This window comes from Canis lupus, chromosome 22 (genome assembly GCF_048164855.1).
Source record: "Canis lupus baileyi chromosome 22, mCanLup2.hap1, whole genome shotgun sequence".
NCBI lineage: Eukaryota > Metazoa > Chordata > Mammalia > Carnivora > Canidae > Canis > Canis lupus.
In genome coordinates, this window is record NC_132859.1 from 44,439,783 (window position 1) to 44,464,166 (window position 24,384).

The 24,384-nt window shown below is 46.1% G+C and overlaps 1 protein-coding gene across 4 annotated transcripts in view; it reads right to left on the reverse strand.

Annotated features, from left to right (window-relative positions):
* XYLB (xylulokinase) overlaps positions 1–24,384 on the reverse strand; it is a 53,251-nt gene that overhangs the window by 10,310 nt on the left and 18,557 nt on the right. For 3 of the 4 annotated variants that reach the window (XM_072793316.1, XM_072793317.1, XM_072793318.1), the window contains 11 exons: positions 24,047–24,119; positions 22,463–22,581; positions 18,918–18,999; positions 16,077–16,117; positions 15,401–15,516; positions 14,521–14,636; positions 13,559–13,632; positions 12,101–12,197; positions 4,249–4,307; positions 3,050–3,137; positions 554–648 (listed from right to left, as the gene is read on the reverse strand). In XM_072793316.1, coding sequence (XP_072649417.1) covers positions 554–648; positions 3,050–3,137; positions 4,249–4,307; positions 12,101–12,197; positions 13,559–13,632; positions 14,521–14,636; positions 15,401–15,516; positions 16,077–16,117; positions 18,918–18,999; positions 22,463–22,581; positions 24,047–24,119 — 960 coding nt within the window. The remainder of the gene's footprint in view (positions 1–553; positions 649–3,049; positions 3,138–4,248; positions 4,308–12,100; positions 12,198–13,558; positions 13,633–14,520; positions 14,637–15,400; positions 15,517–16,076; positions 16,118–18,917; positions 19,000–22,462; positions 22,582–24,046; positions 24,120–24,384) is intronic. The other variant, XR_012015156.1, reaches the window with a different exon arrangement.

The window sequence follows — 24,384 nt, forward strand, 5'->3', positions numbered from 1 at the left end:
ATATACTCAGCAATCTATCTGACCCTTGGAGCTATAAAATCAGCAGTGTCTTGAATCTCAATTGAAAACTTGGCTTCTTCTGCTCTGTTCTCTTGACAATTAAAAACAAAAAAGTTGGATTTCCCCATAAGTTGAACACATCAACTTTATATTAAGTGACAGAGCAAAACTTATCTTTTGGAAAAAAGAACCTACAACTGAGCTTGAACATCATGGGTTTCAACTGTGCAGATCCACTTATAGGTGGATTTCTTTTGATAGAATAGATGGTAAATGTATTTTGCTTATTATTTTCTTGACATTTTCATTTCTCTAGTTTACTTGACTGTAATAATACAGTATATAACACACAATATATAAAATATGTGTTAATTGACTATGTTATCAGTAAGGCTTCTGGTGAACAACAGGCTAGTAATAGTTTCGGGGGAGTCAAAAGTTATATGTACATTTTCGTGTCAGCAAAGGGATTGACACCCTGTGTTGTTCAAGAGTTAGCTGTAGTTGATTTTCACAATACAAAGCCTATGACCAAATTCTGATGGTCTCTCACCTGAGAAGCTCCTGAGGATGGGGTAGCAGCTAATTGGGGATTTGGGGCTAACTTCACAACCTCTGAAAAGGGCAGGTCTGTTCCAGCAGCAAGGCCTAGAAGAGAAAGCTCATTTCACATTAGTGATGCAGCAAATGAAGATGTTAATTAGCATCTTATCTCTAGGGTGATAAAATATTCTAAAACTGGATTATGGTGATGGTTGCACAACTCAGCAAGTTTACTAAAAATCACCGAGTTGTACACTTAAAATTGGTTAACTTTTATGTCATGTAAATTGTGCCTCAGTAAAACTGTTAGAGAGAGAGAGAGAAGAGGAATTTCACATGCAGATTTCTCTCCAGCAGGGCCTAGTTTGTCTTGCTCACTGTGACAGCACCTGTCCCAGCAAGGCAGCTAACCCTTGTCACCTAACAGAAGAGGAAGGTCTGCCTGCCTCTTCCCGCTCACAGAGCTCCGTTCCCTATGGCTCAGTGCACTGAAGCCACCCAGGCTTCTTACAATTACTCCTACCTCAGAGCCTATTCACCGTGTCAAATATTCCTGTCTCCTTCTCTTCACTGACTTATGCTCTTCTTCTCAGATAAGCTGCAGCAAACAATGTCACTTGTCTGGAGGCTCCCTAACCCTCCACCCTGAAGTATCATCTACTGTCCTTGGGGACTTCTTATAATTTCTGGCTGCAGATGTAAGGTCCCTCCCTTGCCAAGCCCACGGCTCTGTGAAGCCAGGGACTGGGTCTTCAGAAAAGCCCTGGTGCCTAGCACACTGCCTGCATACCAGAGGCACTCCATAAATATGAGTGCAGGGCTGGAAAAGAGGGAACGCTGCCATAGGTGGACAGGAAAAGTAAGGAGTTTCTAGGCAATTAAGGCTGATGTAGTATCAGCTTGGCAGGGAAGCACAGGGACACCATGAGTGAGGGAGGTGAAGACACAAGGCCCAGTTTCCAACCCAATGCTGGGTTATCTCAGCTCAGAGCTGCATGAGAATGTTTGGGTGGTGGGGTCGCCAGCAGGGAGACCAATCAAAAGATACCAGTCCCTTCTCCACTCATTCAGAGACTGGCTACATGTGAGGTTCATCCTGGATGCAGCTGGGGGAGAACAGACATGAAGTGGCTAATATACCTCAGAGTGAGGACCGGTGTGCTAGGATTTAGCTTGGGGCTCGGTTTTGGAAGGCAGAGTGAGGCAGTACCCCAGCTAACCTCTGGCAATGAAACAGGCACAGGAAAGGAGAAATAAAAAAGAAACAGAGTGCCACATAGCAGTGGAGTCTGTAAAGGGCAATGCCTTTCCTGCTTTGGCAGAAGGAGTGAGAAGTGGGCCGCGGGCTTTTCGTGGGCAACACTAAGGGCCAGTAGATTATGGAATAGTGTTTTCAAGGTGCTGAGGAAAAGCATTTTGAACTTAAGAGTCCTTTGCATGAACAAGTTACCATTATTTTGGAGGGTGAAACAAAGCCCATGCTGGATATGTAAGGCCTCCAAAATTATCACCTACTGAATCCCCTCTTAAACTTATTTAGGTTGTAGAGTCCAACAAAACAATCACAGAAGAGAAAAAGGAGAAAGAAACTGCAAGGAATAGAGAGAGAGAGAGAGAGAGAAGAGAGATAAATAAATAAAGGGAAGTAAAAATAAAAGCCAATGTGAGGTCAAGTTTAATTAAAAACACAATTTGGAAATTGTGATCTTGACAAGGATCAAGGACAAGGAGGTGGTACAAACTGGGATAAGGTGGAAAGAGTGGAGATGGAGGGGAGTAAAAGAGTAAGAGGTTAATTATTCAGAGAAGGATCTAGTCCCTGATTGATTTTCAATGTTGATAGGAAAATATAAGTTTAAATAGGTGTGTTAAAAAAAGTTAAGAGTAAATGGATGAAGAATGGAACTGCCAGAGAGAAGAGGGCCCCTGAGATAAGTGGGCAGCTGGAGGAGCAGTCTGAGCAAGCAGAGAATGGGACAAATTGACTAACTGGGACCCTTGTGGGCATGGGCTGCTCCCAGAAGAACCTGCCTTGATGCGGGAGATCTGAGTTTCAGTGAGGCCTTCATCAGTGCAATGGGCCGCTGTGGAGCTGTCCAGGGTACTGGACTGTTTGGCCCTGAAGGCTTCAGCTTTGTTCCACTTCCTGCATTGGCTGAAACGATGGCCCTGGACTTCATCCACCTCTCCTGCCCACAGGTGTCCAGACCCATGCTCATGTGCCCTCAAGCATATCCTGCATCCTTTCCCAATGTCCCTGTGCTGAGCTTGGGGCCTCATTCACTTAGGGACCTACTTTTCTTTCCCCACTTTAAGTACAGAATAAAAGAACAGAAGGTTTGGTGGGTTGGTTCTTGCCTGCTAGGAGGGAGAAAAATGAAACTAAAGCCCAAGTTTTAGATGTCCCTAAAGACTGGGAACATCTCAATCTCCCCTTTCTATCCTCCTCATCCCAGCCAGTGCCCCAACTCTTCTAGAAGCCTCTGTTCCCCATTGCACGACCTACCATGGAAAGCTCGGTATGCGGAGCCCACACAGGCTGAGTTGGCAGTGTCTATGACATACACTGGGGCACCAAACACATCCGCAAGCACCTGGAAAGGGGGGAGGTTCTTACTGTGCTAAGTTGTTCCTCAGAGGGAACAGACACATTTGGTACACATTTTCCACACTCTCTTTCCTCACCCGTCTTCTGATGCCTTCCATTCCACCTCTACTGTCTTAAAGGAAGTACACTCAGCCATGCCACCCTGATAAGAAGAGTCAGGATGACCTGGGGGGAAGTCTCTGGTGGAGGGCCACAACTCTCCAGGAGGTCCCTGCACTATTTAACCATTTTATCAAAGACAAGGAGGAAGACTTAGGAAGTATACTTAGCAAACAGTCAAGGTGGAGATGGTTGGAGGTAGACACTAATGCCAACAAGCTCAAACAAACCCAAACTAAGTTGGCATATCTTATAGGGAGAAGGATAAATATTTCCATTTAGCTCCCCAAAATAAATTACATAATTTGAAAAATGGAGGATCTCTACTGAGATCCTCATGGGAAAGACTTGGGAGTCTTAGTTGACCAGAAATATTACAGTAGATGCCACTGATGCCCATCTGGATTCCATTCCTGGACTGGTGTGCTTCTCTCCTCCAGATGCTGTATTGGTGGCCAATGGCTCACTGTTGCCCCTCCTCAAAGGAATTGCTCTTGGCTGAACGGAGGATGCCTCTCAGAGGAGGTTTTTCTCACAAATCTCCAAGTTAGCCACTTGGCTCCCTTACCCAAAGGGGAACCAAGTCTGTGGTACAGTTCACGGTTCAGATCTTCCCTATGGGATGGAACCACAGCTAAAACCATATTCTTGCTTATCGTTTCCCCAACTCTACCTGCACCTCTCACTCTCTTTCTCCTGGGAGTACCTTCTCAACAACCCACTTATAGAAAAACTCCCATCTCAGGCTCTTCTTTTAGAGAATCTGACCAAGAAAGGTATATTAGAAGTCAATAGTTGATACAGCCTCAAGATACATGCTCAGACTACAACCCAAAATGTGCATGTCCCAGTAACACAGTGACAGCAACATGAATGTGATAGCCTGTCAGTCATCTGCAAGAATGGGAACAGAGGCAGTCCTTACTGGACAGTGTCTGGCTCTTAGAAAGAACAGACATGGAAGAGGCCCTACTGCTTGGCCTACTACCAGCACATACCTGTAAGATGTCTTTGTTGTGAGATGCTCCGCCAGTGGCCAAAATCTTTGTCTTGGGCACTGCAAGGAAAAGAAAAAAAATTGATGGCTGTAACTATCTCCCAAGACAAAAAAGACTTTTTCCAGAGTTCTTCAGCCACAACGGGCTTGTACTGGGCCAATGCCTCTTGCTCATACAGGACTCAAGGAGAGACCCAAAGCTGGTTCTGTCCATGCAGGCTTGTCACAAATAATTTGCTTGTGAGGCTGCTGACCTCTTAATTGTCTTCATTTTTTAAAAAAAAAATCAGGGATCCCTGGGTGGCGCAGCGGTTTGGCGCCTGCCTTTGGCCCAGGGCGCGATCCTGGAGACCCGGGATCGAATCCCACATCGGGCTCCCGGTGCATGGAGCCTGCTTCTCCCTCTGCCTATGTCTCTCTCTCTCTCTCTCTCTCTCTGTGACTATCATAAATAAAATAAAATAAAATAAATTTAAAAAAAATAAAAAATAAAAAATAAAAAAAAATCATTAAATAAACAATCTGTCAACAAACCAGGAATAGAAGGGAATTTACTAAATTAATAAAGGCTATATATCCAAAATTTAGAACAAATTCTTAACAGAAGCATTTAAAAGTATTTTATGACTGGTGTGCCTCCCAGACCTCAAAAAATGGCCTCCAAATGACCCTTGCCTCCAGATATTTAACTTCGTGTTGTTCCTTCTCACAATCAATGGGGCTGACTCACATGGCCAGTAGGATATTGTGTCAATAGTGGAGTGTGTGTTCCAAAACCAGGTCATAAAGGACATTGAGACTTCTATCTTGTTCTGTTGTAGATCACTCTCTTGGATTCCTCACTTTGGGACAGCTAACTGCCATGTCATGATGACACTCAAGCAGTCCTATGGAGACACCTACATGGTGAGGAACCCCAGTGTTCTGCTAACAGCTGTGTGAGCTGGCCACCTGGGAAGCAAATCCTACAGCCTGAGTCAAGCCTTCAGATGACCACAGGCCCAGATGACATACTGACCTCAACCTTAGAAGAGACCTCAGCCAGAACCCCCAAGTTATGTTAATCCCTAATTCTTGATTCACAGAAACCATATAAAATAATAAATGTTCATTGTTGTTTTAAGCTGCTAACTCTTGAGGTAATTTGTTACACAGCAATAGATAATTAATAGTAGGAACAAAACATAGACTCATACTATCTAATATACTGTCACATAGTACTAGTTATACTAGCTGTGCCTATAAAGCAAGAAAAATAAATAAATATATAAGAATTGAAAAAAAAAATAGGGACACCTGGGTGGCTCAGTGGTTGAGCATCTGCCTTTGGCTCAGGGCGTGATCCTGTGATCCTGGGATCCCGGATTGAGTCCCGCATCGGGCTCCCTGCAGGGAGCCTGTTTCTCCCTCTGCCTATGTCTCTGCCTCTTGCTCATACAGGACTCTCTCTGTCTCTCATGAATAAATAAATCTTTAAAAAAAAAAGAAAAAAGAAAAAAGAAAACTATCCTTGTTTACAGACAATAAACTATCTACTTGAAAAATTAAAAATAGGCAAACTAATAAGATTGCCAGACACAAAAATCAACTTGCAATAAGCAATGGCATTTCTAACAATAATCAATTAGCAAATGTGATAGAAAATAAATTACCCTTCACAATGGTAACCAGAAATGCAATGTAGACAGGAAATACCTTAGCAATGAATTCAAAAGTCTCTATAAAGAAAAAAAATCAAAACTGTTCTTAAAGTACAAAAAGGAATATCTAAGTAAATTAAAAGATATTCCATGGTCCTGGATGGGTTTGAGCTAACATTATAAAAGTGTCATGTTTTTACATTAATTTATAAATTCAACGCAACATAAATAAAAATTCCACTGGATTTTTTTCAAAGAACTGAATCAATTTAGCATAAAATATTTATGGATAAATACCCATAAATGGGTAAGACCACACTGAAAAGAGAAAAATGAGGGGGTGAATTGCTATATTAGATATTAAGACATGTTTTAGGCTGAACTGTATCCCCTTAAAATTCATATGTCGAAGTTCTAACTCCCAGTACCTCAGGATGTGACTGTATTTGGAGATAAAGACAGATATATCTTTAAAGAGGTAGTTAATAGAAATGAGGCCATTAAGTGGGCTCTAATCCAATATGGCTGCTTTCCTTATAAGAAGAGTTTATTAGGACACATAAAGGGAAAGCCATGTGAAGACATAGGCATCTACAAGTCAAGGAAAGAGAACTTGGGATAAACTAACTCTGCTGACATGTTGATCTCAGACTTTTAGCCTCCAAGATTGTGAGAACATAATTATCTGTTGTTTAATCCATCTAATCTGTGGTACTTTGTTATGCAGCCCTGGCCAACTAGTACATACTACCAAGCCATAATAATAGTTTGTTCTAAGAACAGACCGATAAACCAATGGAGGAGAAAAGGGAATGCAGAGAGAGACTCACATGTATATAAAAATTTGATAAATGATAAAGAGGGCATTACATATAATGGGGGAAGAAAGAACTGGGTCACCATGTGGAAAAAATATTAAACTGGATCCCAATTTATATCATTCACAAAGATGAACTCCAGAAGGATTAGAGTCTTAAATGTGGAAGTTACACGAACAGTACAAAATGTAAAAAAACATTTCTGCAGCACTGGAAGATGGGAAAATAAGGTTAACAGACAAATAACAGAAGATGCTTGTGACCCAAAAAGCTGATATGGATCTAATATTCAAAGTATATAATAAATTCCTGAAAATCATTAAGAAAAAGATGGGAAATTCAATATGGGGGAAATGGTAAAGGATATAAACAGTCGATTCATGGAGGAAAAAAATGTAAAGTTACAAAGAGCTGTTCAAAGAGCTGTGTTAATGGAAAAAAAAACACAAATTAAAGTAACACTGAGATACTAGTTTACATTCATCAGATTAGCAAAGGATTCAAAGGTGCTTCATATGTTGGTGGAGATGCCAGAACCCTCATGCGTTGACAGTAGACCAATGATTTCAGAAAAGCAGACTCTCAGCCTCTCTGTCACTACCCACTCCACTGAGCAGCAGCAGCATCTGGCCTCAAGTTAAAGAGCTCCCTCCAGCCAAAGTGAGCTGCTACCTGGGGAGGGTGCCACGAGGGCTTGATGGGAATCAGAACTTGAGGTAACACTGAGCTGCCAGGGTAGCTGTGGAAAGAGACAGACATGTACCCATTAGAAAAATAAGCTGTATTCATCTTCCAACCTGAATAAAATCCTGCTGATTTTGGCACATGGGAGAGCCTCTGTAGGGAGGACTCCAGCTTTCAAGCTTGTACAATGCTCACCAGTTTCCACTTAAATCTGCCTGTTGTCACCTGTCTACTTCTGCAGCCTAGAGAGGGCAGGTGGGGCAGGGGTGGTGGGTGCTGGGAGAAGGTTCCTTGCACCTGAACAGCAACCTAGGCTTGCTACACTGAGACCCCAGTTCCTCATTCAGTACCACAAACCCACAGCCAAGACAATTGAGAAAAACCAACAGCCCGAAACAGAAGGATCAATGTGGATGGACTACCTTACGAGGAAAAGAACCCATGCAACAAAAGGGCAAATCTGAAAAAATTCTGATATTTATTCTCTGGTTGGTTTATTTGAATGGGCATAGAATCCATAAAAGAAGAATAAACCATTATGAAGAAGAACTGAGACACGACAAAGAGTTCTAAAAATTAAAAAACTTATGAATACAAACACATTTAGGCAGAAAACCTGAACAGTAGGATAAACCTGACAATATCTAATATAACCTGAAAGATACAATCCAGGAAATTCCCTACAGTTTAAAGTGATAAGCAAAGAGACAAAAATAAAGTAATACGACACAGAATCATTTATCCTTTTAGAGTTGTTCGGTCTACAAATATTTAGGGAGAGCCCAGTTCCCACCTGGAAGTGGTTTAAGAAGTGGGAACGGGTGGTTTAACAAGACATGAAATTCTTCCTCTCAGAGAGCTCATATTCTAGTTGGGGAAGGACAGACAATAAACAGATAGATACATTAAAAATAGAGCATGATAATGACAAGTTCATCTTTTTTAAAGTTTGTTTAAAAAAAACAAATAAATAAAGTTTGTTTGTTTATGTATGTATGTCCTCTCTACACTCAATGTGGGGCACAAATTTACAACCTCAAGATGAAGAGTCACATGCTCTTTTAACTGAGCCAGGCAGTTGCCCCTATAGTGACAGGTTCCATAATGAAATAGAGCAAAGTGTAATTAGGGCCAGAGGGCCAACATCTGGGTTTCTCAACCTTGGAACAGCTGACATTTAGACTGAATAATTATTTGCTGTGGGGAGCTGTTGCACACACTACAGAATGTGCAGCACTATCCCTGGCCTCTGCTGTTGAGATGCCAGTAGCACTCTCTATTTGTGACACCCAAAATGTCTCCAGATATCGTCAAATATCCTTTAGGAAAGCAAAATCACCTCTGTTGGAAACCACCAGTCTAATATGAGTAATAGTAAAAAGAACAGAGGAAATAAAAGGAAAGAAATCATCGGAGAACTACTGTAATTAATTTTCCCAAGCTAGAAAAAGTCAGATATATTCAGGCGAAAGGTATACGTAGGTGTACCTTATAATCTCTAGGTATGAGGCCTATACCTAGACTTTAGTTGACAAATTTCAAAATGCTAAGAAAGAAAAGATTCTAGGGAGCACCTGAGTGGCTCAGTGGTTGAGCCTCTGCCTTTGGCTCAGTCCTGATCCTGGGGTCCTTGCATTGAGTCCCACATCGGGCTCCCCACAGGGAACCTGCTTCTCCCTCTGCCTATGTCTCTGCCTCTCTCATGAATAAATAAATAATCTTTTAAAAAAAGAAAGAAAGAGGGATCCCTGGGTGGCGCAGCAGTTTAGTGCCTGCCTTTGGCCCAGGGCGCGATCCTGGAGACCCGGGATCGAATCCCACGTCGGGCTCCCGGTGCATGGAGCCTGCTTCTCCCTCTGCCTATGTCTCTGCCTCTCTCTCTCTCTCTGTGTGTGTGACTATCATAAATAAATAAAAATTTAAAAAGAAAGAAAGAAAGAAAGAAAGAAAGAAAGAAAGAAAGAAAGAAAGAAAAGATTCTAGAAGATTCTGTAGAGGAAAAAAATACCATTCAGATGGGCTTCTCACTAGCAACACTAAAAGTTGGAAGACAATAGAATGTTATTTTCAAAGTTTTAAAATAATATGATTTTTGACTCAGAATTCCACATACTGTAACAGTGGCATTTAACTGGAAAGGAAATATTAAACATATAGTCAGAGACCATCCCTCATACCACATGAAAGAATTAGTCAAGGACATCCTGAAGCCAAGATGAAACCCAAATACAAAACCACTTAGATGTACAATATAATAAACAGTGGTAATCAACGAAAGCTGCCATGTATATAACTTAAATAATTATTGCTGCATACCATACACTGAACAGTAACATTCGGAACTGGAATACTGGATGTAAAGAAAAGATGGATGAGAGGACATAGAATGTCTTCCAGTGGAGAATATAATTACTGAAGAGAATGTAAATTCTAAGTGTTGATCAAAAGCAATGTGTTTATATATATGTTGAAAAAAATTTTTTTTAAGATTTTGTTTATTTATTTATAGAGACACAGAGAGAGAATGAGAGGCAGAGACACAGGCAGAGGGAGAAGCAGGCTCCATGCAGAGAGCCTGACGCGGGACTCGATCCAGGGTCTCCAGGATCACGCCCCAGGCTGCAGGCGGCGCCAAACCACTGCGCCACCGGGGCTGCCCGAAAAAATTTTTTTTAAGATTTATTTATTTATTTATTAATTTATTGAGACACACACAGAGAGAGAGAGAGGCAAAGACACAGGCAGAGGGAGAAGTAGGCTCCGTGCAGGAAGCCTGACGTGGGACTCGATCCCAGGTCTCCAGGATCATGCCCTGGGCTGCAGGCGGCGCTAAACCGCTGCGCCACCGGGGCTGCCCTATATGTTGAAATTTTAAAAGTAATTACTAGGGACACCTGGGTGGCTCAGTGGTTGCGTGTTTGCCTTTGGCTCAGGTCATGATCCCAAGGTCCTGCATGCAATCAAGTCCCACATTGGGCTTCCTTTAGAGAGCCTGTTTCTCCCTCCCTATTTCTGTGTGTCTCTCATGAAAAACAAAAAAAATCTTGAAAAGAAAAGAAAAGAAAAAAAGTAATTACTAGAAAAAGAAGTAAAGCCTCAAGACTCAGATGCCAACAATGGAAATGCCTGCGGGGCCATAAGGGAGTAACCAAGTGGATTAGGCTAGTATATGACAGCACCTGTGCTGATGTGGCACCTGAGTGAGCAGGCCCAACCTAAAGGTATTTCATTAAAGAATTAATGATGCTAGCCAAACATGACAAGTTCTGGAAACAAAAGCCCATACTCAGGTTGTCAGTTTACTACCAATATCTGTTAAATCGAAGAGATGAAGTCAAGAAAAATCGGCCAAGGACTCATACATGATTGTTCATGGCAGCACAGTTCCTAATACTGAACTGGAAAGAGCAAATGAACATCACAGAACAATGGATGAATCGATCACGGTATAATCACGTGATGCGCTACCCCAATGGTGCAAGAGCTGACAACTGGTAGCTACACTAATTCACATGGATGGATTCATGAACAGAACGTTGAGTTATAGAAGCAGGTCACCTAAGAACACACACACAGCAGCTGGGAGAAGGATGCCTCATGTCTGCGCAGCCGTTTTTTGGTTCCAAGCATGATCATTTATGTAATCTTATTTGGAACCCAGCAGAGCTGGCAAGACAGGTTTGCTATTGCCTTTAAGCTTGCTAAGAGGATAAGTAATTTTATGCGTTTTTGCATAAAACTGCTTTAAAGGCTGGGAAGGGTGGCATAATCCCATCACCCCTCCAGGGTCCAGGAGGACTTCCTTGCTCTTCCTGCCTCTTCCGGCACACCGTTGGAGCCAGCCCCCTAACAAAGTGTCCCCTCCTCCTGGCCGGAGGACCCTTCATGCCAGGCACAGGGCGCCGACCTCAGCACCATACCTGCCCTGCTCACTGATTTCACTTTTCAGGGGATTCTGAAATCTTTGGAGACTTTTGGGGAATCTCTTTTTACACTCTGAGTGATGGAATGGAGAAAAATGAAGAAGCTTAAGAGGTTTTCTACCCTCTCTAGTGATAACAGCTGCTGCCCAGAAGGACAAATACCTCTTAGAGACCAGGACTCCACCCTCCAGCAGAGGCCCCCACCCCAGACCATTCCAGTGCCATCAGGAAGGGGAACTCACTGCCCATTCCATAGCTCAAGTTCTTAGAAAATCCCTTTCCTCTGTGAGTGCCCCTCTCCCCCAACTTGCCCGGCTCTGCCTTCCCTCTCCAGACCTCTAAGTTTTGTCAGTAGTTCCACATCCCCACTCTTCCACATCCAAGCTGAAATGCCCAGAATGTGCCCCACAGGCAGATGGTCCCAGCCTAGACCCTGCCCACTCGCACTGCCCACATTCTCCAGGTCTAGAGCTTGGGATGTTTCATCTGCAGGTTGGTGGTCCAAGCTACAGAAAGGTCTCTAAGGGCTACAGCTACTCACCAGGAGGTCAGGCAACTGGGGACAGAGCAGAGAAGCAGGAACAATCCTCCTCCTACTCCCCAAGGACCTATTGACTCACCTTCTCCCCAGCCACCAGAGGCCAGACTCCATCTCCGTCCTGCCCCCATAATGAAGCCTCAACAGACACTGGTGTGTGAAGGCTGACCTGAAGGTTGGGAAGGGTCTCAAGTACCTCAGGGCAGGAGGGTCCTGGCCCCAGAACACAGCCCACCAGCAGCTCACTTACTGACTCGGTAGCCCAAGCCCTCGGCATGAATCCTCTTGGCCATGAACTGCCCTTCGATCAGTGCCCGGACCTCCACATCCCCAGGGAATGCTGAGACCTGTCCCCAAGAGAAAGTAGGTATAGAATGAAAACCCCCTGTGGTCCCTTCATCATGTGTGCGTGTGTGTGTGTGTGTGTGTTGTCTGTTTACACACCAGCCCAGACCTGGCATGTCACAGGCCTCCAGGGCAGCACACACATAGCTGGCCTCTTATCGACTACGCACCTGTCACACACGCTCACACAAACACATCACACATACGTGCTCCCAGCCTCACTCATGCTCACTTTGGGGAAGCAGAACATCAGAGAGCTCAGTCTCAGGCTGCCAAGGGTTCAGCTCTGCGCCTTCAGCTCCATGGCCTTGGATAAGTTACATAAAACTTGCTGGACCTCATTTTCTTTCTTAACAAAATGGAGGTTAATAGTGGTACCTGTGTTTCAGGGTGGTTATAATGATCAAATTAGACAACAGTGCCTGGTCTAGGTGTTTGATACTGAGAACCCGGCTGACTCTGAGAATCCACAGCTGTGGCGTGTCCCTCAGGCTAATGCTGACAGGCCTCAGCCCGAGCATTGCCCTGCCTTAGCCCCTGAGACCAGTGACAGACCCTAGGTCTCCCTGACAGACCATGATGGGTTTATGAAAAAAGGAACAAGCTTATCTTCTCTGTATGAACAACAGAAACCAAAGAGACCCTTCATCAGAAGACTGAGATAACCCATATACTTTGTGTAACATTTTCCACCTACAACCCAATATGTAATGACTTCATCAACCGCAAATCTGATGTCAACTCTAACGGCAACAGTTAGTAGACCGTGAGTTACTGAATCCCACGTAGGAAAGGCCACACGGTGTAGCCTCCTGTAAAACAGGAGCTTCAGTGCCAGAGATGGCTGGGTTTGGAAGCTTCCTCCACCACTCAGGCCCTGGTGACTGGGGCACATGATTTAGCATCTTTGGACTTCAGGATACCAGGATACTCTGAGCAGTAAATGAGAGACACAGGAAACCCCCAGCACAGTGCTTCGAGCTAAACAGCAGTCAATAAATTTTTAGTGTCTCCCATCCTAGAGGCTTTTAATCAGGAAGAAATTCCTGATCTGGAGACAGTGTGCATCCTTAGAGCACACTTAGCCTGTCAAGGCAACAAGCTCTGAGACTCTCAGTGGCAATCAGGGGACACTGCCCTAGGTGTTCTGGACTCCTCTTTGTGAGAGAGAATGGCGTCTGCTTTATATCCTGCAGATTCCCCAGCACTGAAATGCACTCTGGCACGCCAAAATGTTTGCTCTAGCAATCGCGGAGTAAATGAACAAAGAAAGTCCCTAGACTAGCAGAACTTGAGAAGCGACTGTTCAATTTAATACCCCAACACGGAGCCAATTTCTCTCCAGTAACACCCCCACACGTACCTTGAGGTTTTCTGCACTAAATCGGTGGCGCCCAATAATTTCAGGGGTGATCTCCATTATGTCAAAATAAAAACCTGAAACGAGACCAGGAAGGGAGCACCTGGGTGGCTCAGTTGGTTGAGCATCTGACTGTTGAGTTCGGCTCAGGTCACGATCTCAGGGTTGTGAGATCGAGCTCCACATCGGGCTCTATGCTGGGTATGGAGTCTGCTTAGAATTCTCTCTCTCCCTCAGCCCCTCCCCCTGCTCATGCTCTCTCTCTAATAAATAAATAAAATAAATAAATAAAAAATAAAAGATTAAAAAAAAAAAGACCAGGAAGAGATTTGCTGTTAGTAATCAAAGATAAAAGATAAGCTTCTCGAAGACTTAGGTAAGAATAGGGTGAAATGACCCCACATCTCTGTCCCCCAGAAGACAGGAGAATACCCCTCGGTCTCTGCTCTGCAGCAGGAAGGCTGGGAACTGGAAGGGCCTGGCTAGATGCTCAGAGACAGTTTTGCCCACTCTTACCAGACGGCCGAGGCCAGAGCCGGCTGCCCAGCCGTGCTGGAGATACCGGCACAGGTTTGATGGAGGATGGCACACCCCCTCCCTGCTAAGATGGCCTGGCCCAATGCTGGGTACTTTTCCTAATGAAAGCCTGCATCTGGGGCAGAAAGCTACATAGAGAGGCATGCCAGGGCAGAGCTGGAGCTGTGGCTGCCATCTCTGATGCTGTCACCAGGGGCTCTGAGGGGGACAGAAATGCAGCTCTGGCCTGACCTTCCACTCGAAGCATGAAGAACAGATCATAGGGTCTCACACTAGTTTGGAAGGCCCACAGAGCAGGATAGACAGATAGGGCTTCCCTTGGCTTGCGCCATGGCCCTCCTCTATGCTTTCCCCCGGGGCCCCAGGCCCTATCCCCACTGCCAGCAGCTGCTGCCCTTCACAGGTCTGGGCATCACCGCACAGCCTACCCAGATTCCCACCGTTCCCCATCTCCGTGGACCGCAGTGCCTTAGAGAAATCACTCCAGGAACAGGAAGCCGACTCATCACGGATCTTCTCTCTCATGAGGGAGCCGTTTTTAAAGCTGCAGAAGAGCACACAATCCTGAGGGGGGACCCAGTGCTTGTTCAATGGACCCATGTTTTAGTGAACAATCCCAGGTAGAAGGGCTGCCGGGCAGACCCCCAGTGAATGGCAGAGATCTGAGGTTCTCCCTCTGGTATCGGGCCCAGCAAACATCCCTGGGAATCACTGGGAAATGCACTTGTCCCAGGTTCTGTTTACAGAGGTTGCCACAAAGGCACCCCAGGGAGACACGGGTGGGGTGGGGGGGGAGCTATGGTTTCTACACATTATAGCACCCGGAAAATGGAACTAGACCTACATATTCTCCAATGGCTCCTGGGATCTAGAGGGTTAGAAACTCCTGAGTAGACTCTAGTGGGTTTTCAAAGCTCTGTGATCAGAGTACAAAGCACACCTCTTCCATGATGACTGTCGGGGGCAGGATGTCCTTCCTACTATTTGTTGAAGGTCTACCACATGCTAGGCATCTCATAACACTATAAAGCAAACCTTTCATTCTTCCCATTTTATGTGCAAAGCACAGCTCAGAAATGCCAGGGGGTCTGCCCCAGGTGACACAGGATATAGGTGTTGAGGATGGCATTGGAACCTGGATTTGGGGAGGCCTCTAGATCCTGGGTTCTTCCCCCCCAAGTTCTGCTGTCAGAAAAACCCAATCAGTCCTGGGGTCTCAGCTGCCATAAGAGCCTGCTGAGCAGAATAACTTGAGGGCTCCAGACTGAGCCAGAGCTGCCTATACTCCCTCCTGCCCACCAAGCCTACCACAGGAGCGCCATGTAGTGCTGGGGATCAACCGGATTGCAAAAGATGTGCCCTTCCAGTGCAGGTATGGGCTCCTGGAGCCAGAGAAATAGGGTGTCGCTGGTGCCCAGGCTGACCTGGGAAGAAATGGGCAGAGATGAGGCATGTCTCTGCCTAGGTCCACCGGCCCTGACCCCCATCATTTCACTCCTCATGCTGCAGACCTCAGATTAAATGCCACTTCCTCAGAAAAACCTCCTCTGACCCTCCCACACCATATGGGTCCAAAGTTAGCAACCAGATTTAGGCTCTCATGGAAACTGTGGGCCAATTTTCTAGAACCTAACCACAACTGCATCTAAAGTTTGGGTGACAATTGGTTTCCAAGTGACTTTCCTACTACACCCAGAAGGGCACAAGTTATGTGTTCTTTATTCATCTGGGGAGGTCACAGTCCTCTGGCCCAATGTCTGACCCTCTACCACTGTACCCACCAAGACTGGCCACTGTCAAGGGGACCTGCCTGCCCAGCAAAGGCCATGACTTTCTAAGAAAGAAGATATGAGCAGGCCGTGGGGCCTGGGTCTTCCTATCCCCTCCCCTCAGCTGCCTTTTGGACCCTCTAATAGCAGCAAAGATGCTGTCCCTCATGGCAGAAAGTTCTGGCTTTGCCTGTGTATATGAGAAGTCGCCTTACCGCAATGTCACCTTCCTCCAGCCTCATGCCTGCCAGCGATGCTGAGAATGGAAGGGGAGCCTCTGGTTAGCTGGAGGTCAGAGAGAGCCACAAAGCAAACCACAGTCACCCCCAGGTGGGAGCCAGCCCCCACCTCCCACAACAATCCACATGCTAGGGTAGAAGCAGGAGCAGGATGACCTGAGGGCTCAGGATGGCCCAAGGGAAGATCTCAGGGGTCAAAGGGGATAGTCCCTGGGGTCAGGGCCTCTAATCTAAGCTCACTAAATGTCAAGTGATTGAGTGAAAGGAGAAAGGTGGGAGGGATGGGTGTCCTCCATTGCTGCTGCCATGGGGCGAGGGGGCGGGGGGCGGGGGGGAGGCAGAGCCTTGGATCCAGGAGCCCCACCTCTGAGAACTTGTCCTGTGGGGATAAGGGACAAGACAGGATGTGCAGGTTGACACTATCTGTGCTGCCCAAGCACCGGAAACCCCAGCAACTGCCACCGTAAGGGATGGGAAATAAAGGTAGGACAACAGGAGGGCCCTGGACGACCATTAGAATGATGCTGCACAAAAACATTGCCTGGGTTAGTTAAAATAACACGTTTGCTCATGAGCACAGAAAGGAAGGCAGAAGGACAACTATCAAAATTTTAGCTGTGGTTATCGCTGGGTTAAGACATAATGGATGATTTTTACATCCTTCCTTTGGTCATTCAGATCCTTTCTGCAGGGAAGAGGTATCCCTTTGTGAGTTAAGAAAAAGAACGTTGAGCCTTGGTTAGTCTGTTTGCTTGTTATTGTGGTTGTTTTAATGAAGGAGCAACTAATGCATTATTTAAAACAGCAGCAAACTAAAGGTCAGACTTAGGGAGGGACCAATTGATGGCTACCTGCCTGGTTAAAACTCCACCATTCAGCCTGAAACCGAGGTCCAAGAGAAAGGATTGGAAAGCTGCTTCTCTGTCATTCCTGCTCAAACATGCCCAGAAGCTCACTTCAGTGGTTTAAAAGGCCCATTCTTCCCCCTGACATTCTTCTAGTTGATAGAGGAGGTACAAGGATATGCCTAATGAGACTCAAAGAAGTTATTTTCATTCTGAAAGGAAAGAAGAGATGTAGGCCACAAAAGGGCAGAACTTCCCTAAATTGGTGGTCATATACCAAGTCTTCTTCTCTGAGGGAAGCTAGGCCTCCCAACTTTTAGGGTGAATGGGAACTGGGTCCTGAGTGTCCCCTGGGAGCTTCTTGTCATACACCACAGGCTGGAGTTTCCCCTCAACCCAAGCGACAGAGCATGGAGCTTCCACCTTGCCACTGTGGAAATTGGGCCATTGTCCCCCAGCCTCTGCCTCTCCTTCACCTTTGGACCAGGAACACTGGGATCCCTTCTCCAAACCTTCCTCTGTTAGGTTCTGTACTTTGTGTGTGATAGTCTACAGAAACCGCTCAGGGATGGGAGGGGCCTTTGTCTGGCTCCTGTGGTTACAGGAGAGCCAAGGCTGTCCCTGGAGGGAAAGTCCTAGCCAGGACACCAAGGTGGCCACAAGTGTGGTGGGCATGTGCTAGCTGTGCCCTCAGCTCCAGAGCAGACAGGCTGGAAGCAGACTGAGGAACACCATGAGCATTATTAGTGGTGTTGCCTGTAGTAATAGTAGCAACTTCAGTTGATAGAGGAGGTACAAGGATTTGTATCAGGTTTTTCCCTGATCCCCAAAATACATGCAGGCACTGCAGAAAATATGGATTATAATAATAGTACTAATAATGTAACTGTCGTTATTAAGAATGAATCTTAACAAGGACCATTTGCTCTATTTCAAGGCATAAACTCCACTCCTAGAGGTATGTGTATCTCTATTTATTTTTGATGCCCACATCCTGCTAGTGGGTGTTGAAATTGGGAAGAGGGCTGAAGGCAGAAAACAACTGAAAAGAAATGTGTTTAAAAGGAGAGCAAAAAAAAAAAAAAGGAGAGCAAAATACAATGCAGAGCCACGCTCCCTCACCATGGAGAGAAGCAGGAGAGGCTCTAAGAAGGAAGTCAGCCTTCCTTAGGACAGCAGATGTTTACTCCACCTGCTCAACAGCCCCTGTCCTCTGCCACTTCCTTAGAGCAGGAACTTAGGATGGTGATTTGGGGTGGAGTTGCCAGAAAAAATGGAGGACACTCAGTTAAACTGAATTTGAGAGAAACATCCTTCGGGGCATCCCAAATATGCCCAGTATAAAAAAATCATTTGTTATTACGTAGAATTCAAATATTGCATGGGATGCACTTATACTAATTATTCATAGTTCCTCTGAAATTCAAGTCGCACTGGGTATCCTGTACCTGTGTTTGCCTGGCAACCCTAATTTCGTGGCTCGTTAGGAATGGGCTGCCGGGGTGGGGCTGAAAAGCCGCAGTCTGGCGGTACAGTGCAGCTACCTGGCCTTTCTTCAGAGACCGGATGACCCCTCCAGGAGCAGCTAGAAGAGGGACAAAGTGTTTGCATGAGGAATAATTCATACCTACATATCAAATGAAGAGGAGGAAACCCATCAGGGAGGAAGGGCTGGAGGAAGTAAGGCATTTAGTTTGGAACAGAAAAGGTAGTTAGGGAGGGGTGGGCATGACCTCCTTCCTTAATCGCTGATCATTGCCACTTGTGGGGCAACCCTCAGCAGCTCCAGAGAGGGCAGAGTCAGAGCCAAGGTTGGGCATGTACAAGGACTCAGATTTCAGGTCAGCAGAGTGGCAGGCGGCCAGAGAGGAAGGGCCACAGAAGGATTTCCAGAGGCTGGACTGGTCTTCTCAAATGTCCAGCATGGACCAAGTCAGGCTACTTGGAGAGTGAAATCCTCCAAAATACTCACCAGGGTTGTCCCCAGTGAAGGCCACCACTTTGCATCCTGGAGGAAATCCATAGCGCTGGACATAGTAGGAAGAAATGGCCCCCTGAGGAGGAAAAGCAAGCATGCCTCATTGAGGCAAATCCCACCTGCTCAGCACAGCCCTCCAAACTTCAGGTCACAATAACGCTATGTGCTCCAGATCACTGGGCATGCACTCACATCAATCCCTGTCGCAAACCAAAGATGTCCCTACCGTTCACAAAAAGCTGGAGGAGCCCAGCACCGACCTAGAACCAAAAGTATTAGGTCATCCCACTGCCTTGAACACCACTGGATTTTGAGAGGCAGGTAGAACAAACCAATCGCCAACTTGTACTAGTTTTGTAAGCTCCCAATTCTGAAATAGCATTAATGGTAAATAAATAATAAGGGGGCACAGTAAGCAAATTCATGGAAGAAGATACGCCTCACACCCTCACTCTATCAGCCCAGCAATCTGATTAAGAATAACCAAACACGCGAGTGCACGGGTCAACTTCCTAAAGAAAATAAACCAAAAACAGCAGTGTGGAGGAGGGAACGCCTCTGGGGAGCATGGCCCTCAGAGCTCCTCTAAAGGCAGCTTTTCCCTCTCCCTCTGCCTGCTGCTCCTCCGGCTTGGGCGTTATCTCTCTCTCTGTGTCAAATAAATAAATGAAATCTAAAAAATAAAAAAAGAAAAGAAAAACACTTTTTTCCCTTTTCCTGACTTTATCTCAGTTCCCAAAGTTTAAAACAAATGGTGCATTGTCCTGGTATCTGGAAAGAAAATTTTGCTCCATCCGGAAAAATTTGGATTTACATCAGAATAAGCCATCTCCTGGGAGAGAAATGTCTTAGCCCTGGTTGCCTCAGAAAACAGGCTGAGTCAGGGTTCACATGCAGGTGGCTTATTTGGGGAAGCGATCCCAGGAAATGAGACAGGAATGGAGCCCAACCAAAGTACATGTCGGTCAAGCTGGTCATCACTGTGGGCAATGTCTGAGGAGCGGTGTGTGAAGGATCTGAGGGCTGTCCACCAGGGGACGCGACAGGGAGCACAGGTCCCTACTGGTGAAGGCTGCTCCATGGGGTGTTAACTCCCTGGACCTCCAGGTTTGCAGAGCACCAATGTGGAGTGACAGAGGCCCAGGCAGAAAGTGAGATACAGTTTGGGCTGGGTACTGCCTGGTGATAAAGCCGCTGCTGGCAGGGATCCCTGGGTGGCTCAGCGGTTTAATGCCTGCCTTTGGCCCAGGGTGCGATCCTGGAGACCTGGGATCGAGTCCCACATCGGGCTCCCGGCATGGAGCCTGCTTCTCCCTCTGCCTGTGTCTCTGCCTCTCTCTCTCTCTATGTCTATCATGAATAAATAAATAAATAAATCTTAAAAAAAAAAAAAAAGCCGCTGCTGGCAAGACAGATGGGTGAGAAGGCTGCGAGGCAGGGCTGGAAAAGCATCCCATCTCATACATCCCAAGTATTTTCCTGCAGAAAACGAGAAAGCTATCTGGGCACTACCCGCATTAGAAGGGATGATGGGAGGGATGCCTGGTGGCTCAGCGGCTGAGCGTCTGCCTTCGGCTCAGGGCGTGACCCCAGGATCCTGGGATAGAGACCTACATTGGGCTCCCTGCATGAAGCCTGCTTCTCCTCTTCCTGTGTCTCTGCCTCTCTCTGTGTCTCTCGTGGATAAACAAAATCTTTTTTTTTTTTTTAAGATTTTATTTATTTATTCATGAGAGACACAGAGAGAGAGGCAGAGACACAGGCAGAGGGAGAAGCAGGCTCCATGCAGGGAGCCCGATGTGGGACTCGATCCTGGGTCTCCAGGATCAGGCCCTGGGCTGAAGGTGGCACTAAACCGCCGAGCCACTTGGGCTGCCCAAATAAAATATTTTTTAAAAAAGAAGGGATGATGGGAAACATGGATTCTGCTTGTTCTCCCCCATCACGTGGGTACATCTGTTACAAAGGAAAATACACTTTTCAGAATCAGTTCTTTCCCATTCCTTAGGCTGCTAGACTGTGCATGGGCTCCCTCTGGGAGGGATGTGTTCCTGGCACAGGGCCAATAAAGCCTGCTGCCACAGACCGAACACTGCTCTCCATCTCACACAAAACCAAAAGCCACACATAGAGTACCAATCCCAGAGGCTTGGCCATTTCCTGTTTGCCCTTCCTTACTCTTTCCACTGGCCTTCAGCAGGCCTGGGCCCTGAACTGTCCCCTTCCAGGGCAGAGGATGCCCCTCCCTAAGCTCTGTGCATCGGTGTCCATCTCAGGAAAGTGCTTTTGTGGCTGGAACTCAGAATGGGTAGCACGAGAGGTAGCCTGGTCCTTCTCATGACCCACCCTCCTTCAACCTCTCCCAGCCACAGGGACCTTCTCCTTCCTACCAACATTCAGAACCACCCAGAATTCTCGTTCTTCTAAGTGTGTGGCAGGTGCTCCTACAAAAGGGTTCTGGAGGGGCCCTCTACTCCATCCTCCCCATGGAACAGCCAAAAACATAGTTAACTAGGGGATACCACGGTGTTCACAACCAGTGTCCACTCTGAATGGGCGTGCCATGCTAATGGTTACATGTTCTCAATCACAGTATTTTGCCTTTTTGCTATGTATTTTGGATACTAACTCCTTGTCAGATATATGGTTTTTAAATATTTTCTCCCATTCTACAGGTTGCCTTTTTGTTTTATGTGCAGGAGCTTTTAAGTTTGCTGTAGTTCTGCTTGTTGATTTTTGCTTTTCTTGCCTTTACTTGGGGTGTCAAATCCAAAAAATCATCACCAACACCTGCTTTCTTGTAGAAGCTTTATGGTTTCAGGTCTTATACTCAAGTCTTTAAACCAATTTTACTTAATTTTTGTGTATGGTATAAGGTAGGGGTCGAGCTTCATTCTTTTGCATGGGGCTGCCCTAAATGTTTTTAATAGGCCAGGCACTATCTTAAACACTTTTTAAAAAATTTTTAAAGGATTTTATTTTTAAGTAATCTCTACACCCTACATGGGAGTCAAACTCACAACCCCCAGATCAAGAGAAGCATGCTCTACTGACTGAGCCAGCCAGTTGCCCCTATGTTAAGCACTTTAAATGCATCAACTTGTTTATTCTAAACAACAACGGCCTAAAGACATAGAAAGTATCATTGTTCTCACTGTTTTAGGAACAATGGAAATGATGAGGAAACTGAGGCATAGATTAAAGTCACAGAGCCAGGGGGCACCTGGGTGGTTCAGTCAGTTGAGCATCTGCTTTTGGCTCAGGTCATGATTGCAGGCTTCTGGGATGGAGCCCTACATCAGGCTCCATGCTCAGTGGAAAGTCTGCTCCTCCCTTTCCCTCACCTGAGTACCTGCTAAATGCAAGGCACTGATCCAGATATTTGACTTCCGTCAGATACTTCTCCTATACTAGACTGAAAATTGTGTCTGCCTGTGTGTAAAGAAATGAATGACTGTGACTCTGTGTATGTGTGTCTATGTTCCATTTTGCTTCCCACAGAAGCTGCCAGCTTTTAAATGAGCTGGAGGGAGACCTACCACAACAGAGCATGATGGTACCGGTGAGCCAAGCTTCTCCTCTAAATGAGGCGCACAGGCACTAAGGCAAGCCTGCGACCAGACTTTGTCCTGGATCTGCAACAAATTCATTCCAGAACCTAAGGAATGAAAGAAACAAGAAACAGGAACAGCTTTTGAAAGGACCTGTTGTGGGGCGCCTGGGTGGCTCACTCGGTTAAGCATCTGCCTTTAGCTCAGGTCGTGATCCTAAGGTCCTAGTATCGAGCCCCATATTGGGCTCCCTGCTCAGTGGGGTGTCTGTTTCTCCCTCTTCTGCTCTCCCTGCTTGTGCTCTCTGTGTGTCAAATACATAAAATCTTAAAAAAAAAAAAAAAAAAAAAAGGACCTGTTGTGAAAATGTACAAATCTGGCAGAAAGCCAATCGTTCTTTTGCAGCAAACTTGTACCCGGAGCTCTTTCCCAATGGAACATATACAGTGTGCCTGGGTCATTATGGAACCAGAGAACCAGAGGTCAGCAGGACCCTTACAAACACATGGCCCTACCATGTCCTCCAAACATTCCTCACAGGCTCAAGTTGGAAATAGCCTGGAAATCTGCAGTCTTGAGACCTGACAACATACCGACTAGGAACTGTTCCTTGTATTCCCTGGGGCACAGGGTCTGCTCAGAGGCAGCCCTGTGCTGATGTGGGTCAGCCCTCAGGATTCCCTGATCACATCTAACTTTTCAAGGAGATCACGGAGATCAGGTCGGTAACTCTTTGTGAAGATAATCTGCATCTCCCAAGGCTTTCCTGAGGATGGCAAAGGGGAGAGAAGCCACAGCACACGAGAAGAGCTCTCCTCTTCCTCCTCCACCAGGCCTAGTTAGAGGCAGACAGCTGTTGGCTGGGACGCTGATGCAGTCAGGCACCCAAGTGAGGAGGTAGACCACTAGTAAATTAGGGGGTGACTTCTCAGGTGAAGGAGGAGAGCCCAGTGGAGGGCCCAGCTGAGGCTGTAGAACATGAACTTTGGATGGCCTATGGGAGCAGAGACATGACTCTTCCCAGCAGCACTTAACGGTCCCAGGGTGGGTGTGGTGAATAGGATTCTGCTGGCCCAGCTCCTATGGTGCTACCTGTGGGAAACCTTTACTTCTCCAGATTGTGATTGAACCTTGGGGACCACCGCTTAGTCACCTTACTTTCTCTCCCTGTATGCTAGAATAATATGTGGCACAAGGTAGCACTCAAATAATTCCGGATGGGGTCCCAGGAGGCTCTGTGCTTTCTGAGACTCTTCTGAAGCCTCACTCATGGGTCTGGGCTCTCGCTCCGCACTCTGCTCCCCTCTGCTGTTCACAGGCCTTGTAGCTAAGCTGCTCCCAGATTATGGACTTGCAGAAATTCTGTGAGATAATAAACACCTGTGGTCTTCAGCTGCTAAGCCCTGGGGTCATTCATTACACAGCAGAAGATAACTAATACACTCCCTTCTCAGCAAAAGATGACAGGGCTAAGACTTGCACCCCCCCAGGTGGATGAGGCTTATACTGCCCACAAGCCCACATGCATACTGAACAGGCACCCCATCTCCCCCCGGGACTCTGAAGGCTTACCATCACTGTAGTCGATAGGGGAGTAAGACCCAAGGAATAAGGAAGCAGCAAAACTACTGACCAAAGAAATTCTCTGTGAAAGAAAGAAACACAGTGAGATAGGACTCATTTCCATAAGCGACTGAATACTGTGATATGCACAACACGAGAAGAGTTTTGAAGAGTTCCTCGGGGAGGAAACATTGAGCAAGATGCCTTAGCAATGGCAGTGACTGAGTATCCTGGATACCAGAGTGTCTGAGTATCTGGAATGCTAAGAAATGCCATCCTGGGAGAGCACCTCACTCTGTGGTTTCTGACAGACATATATGGGCATAAAACTATCAAGTCCGACAAAG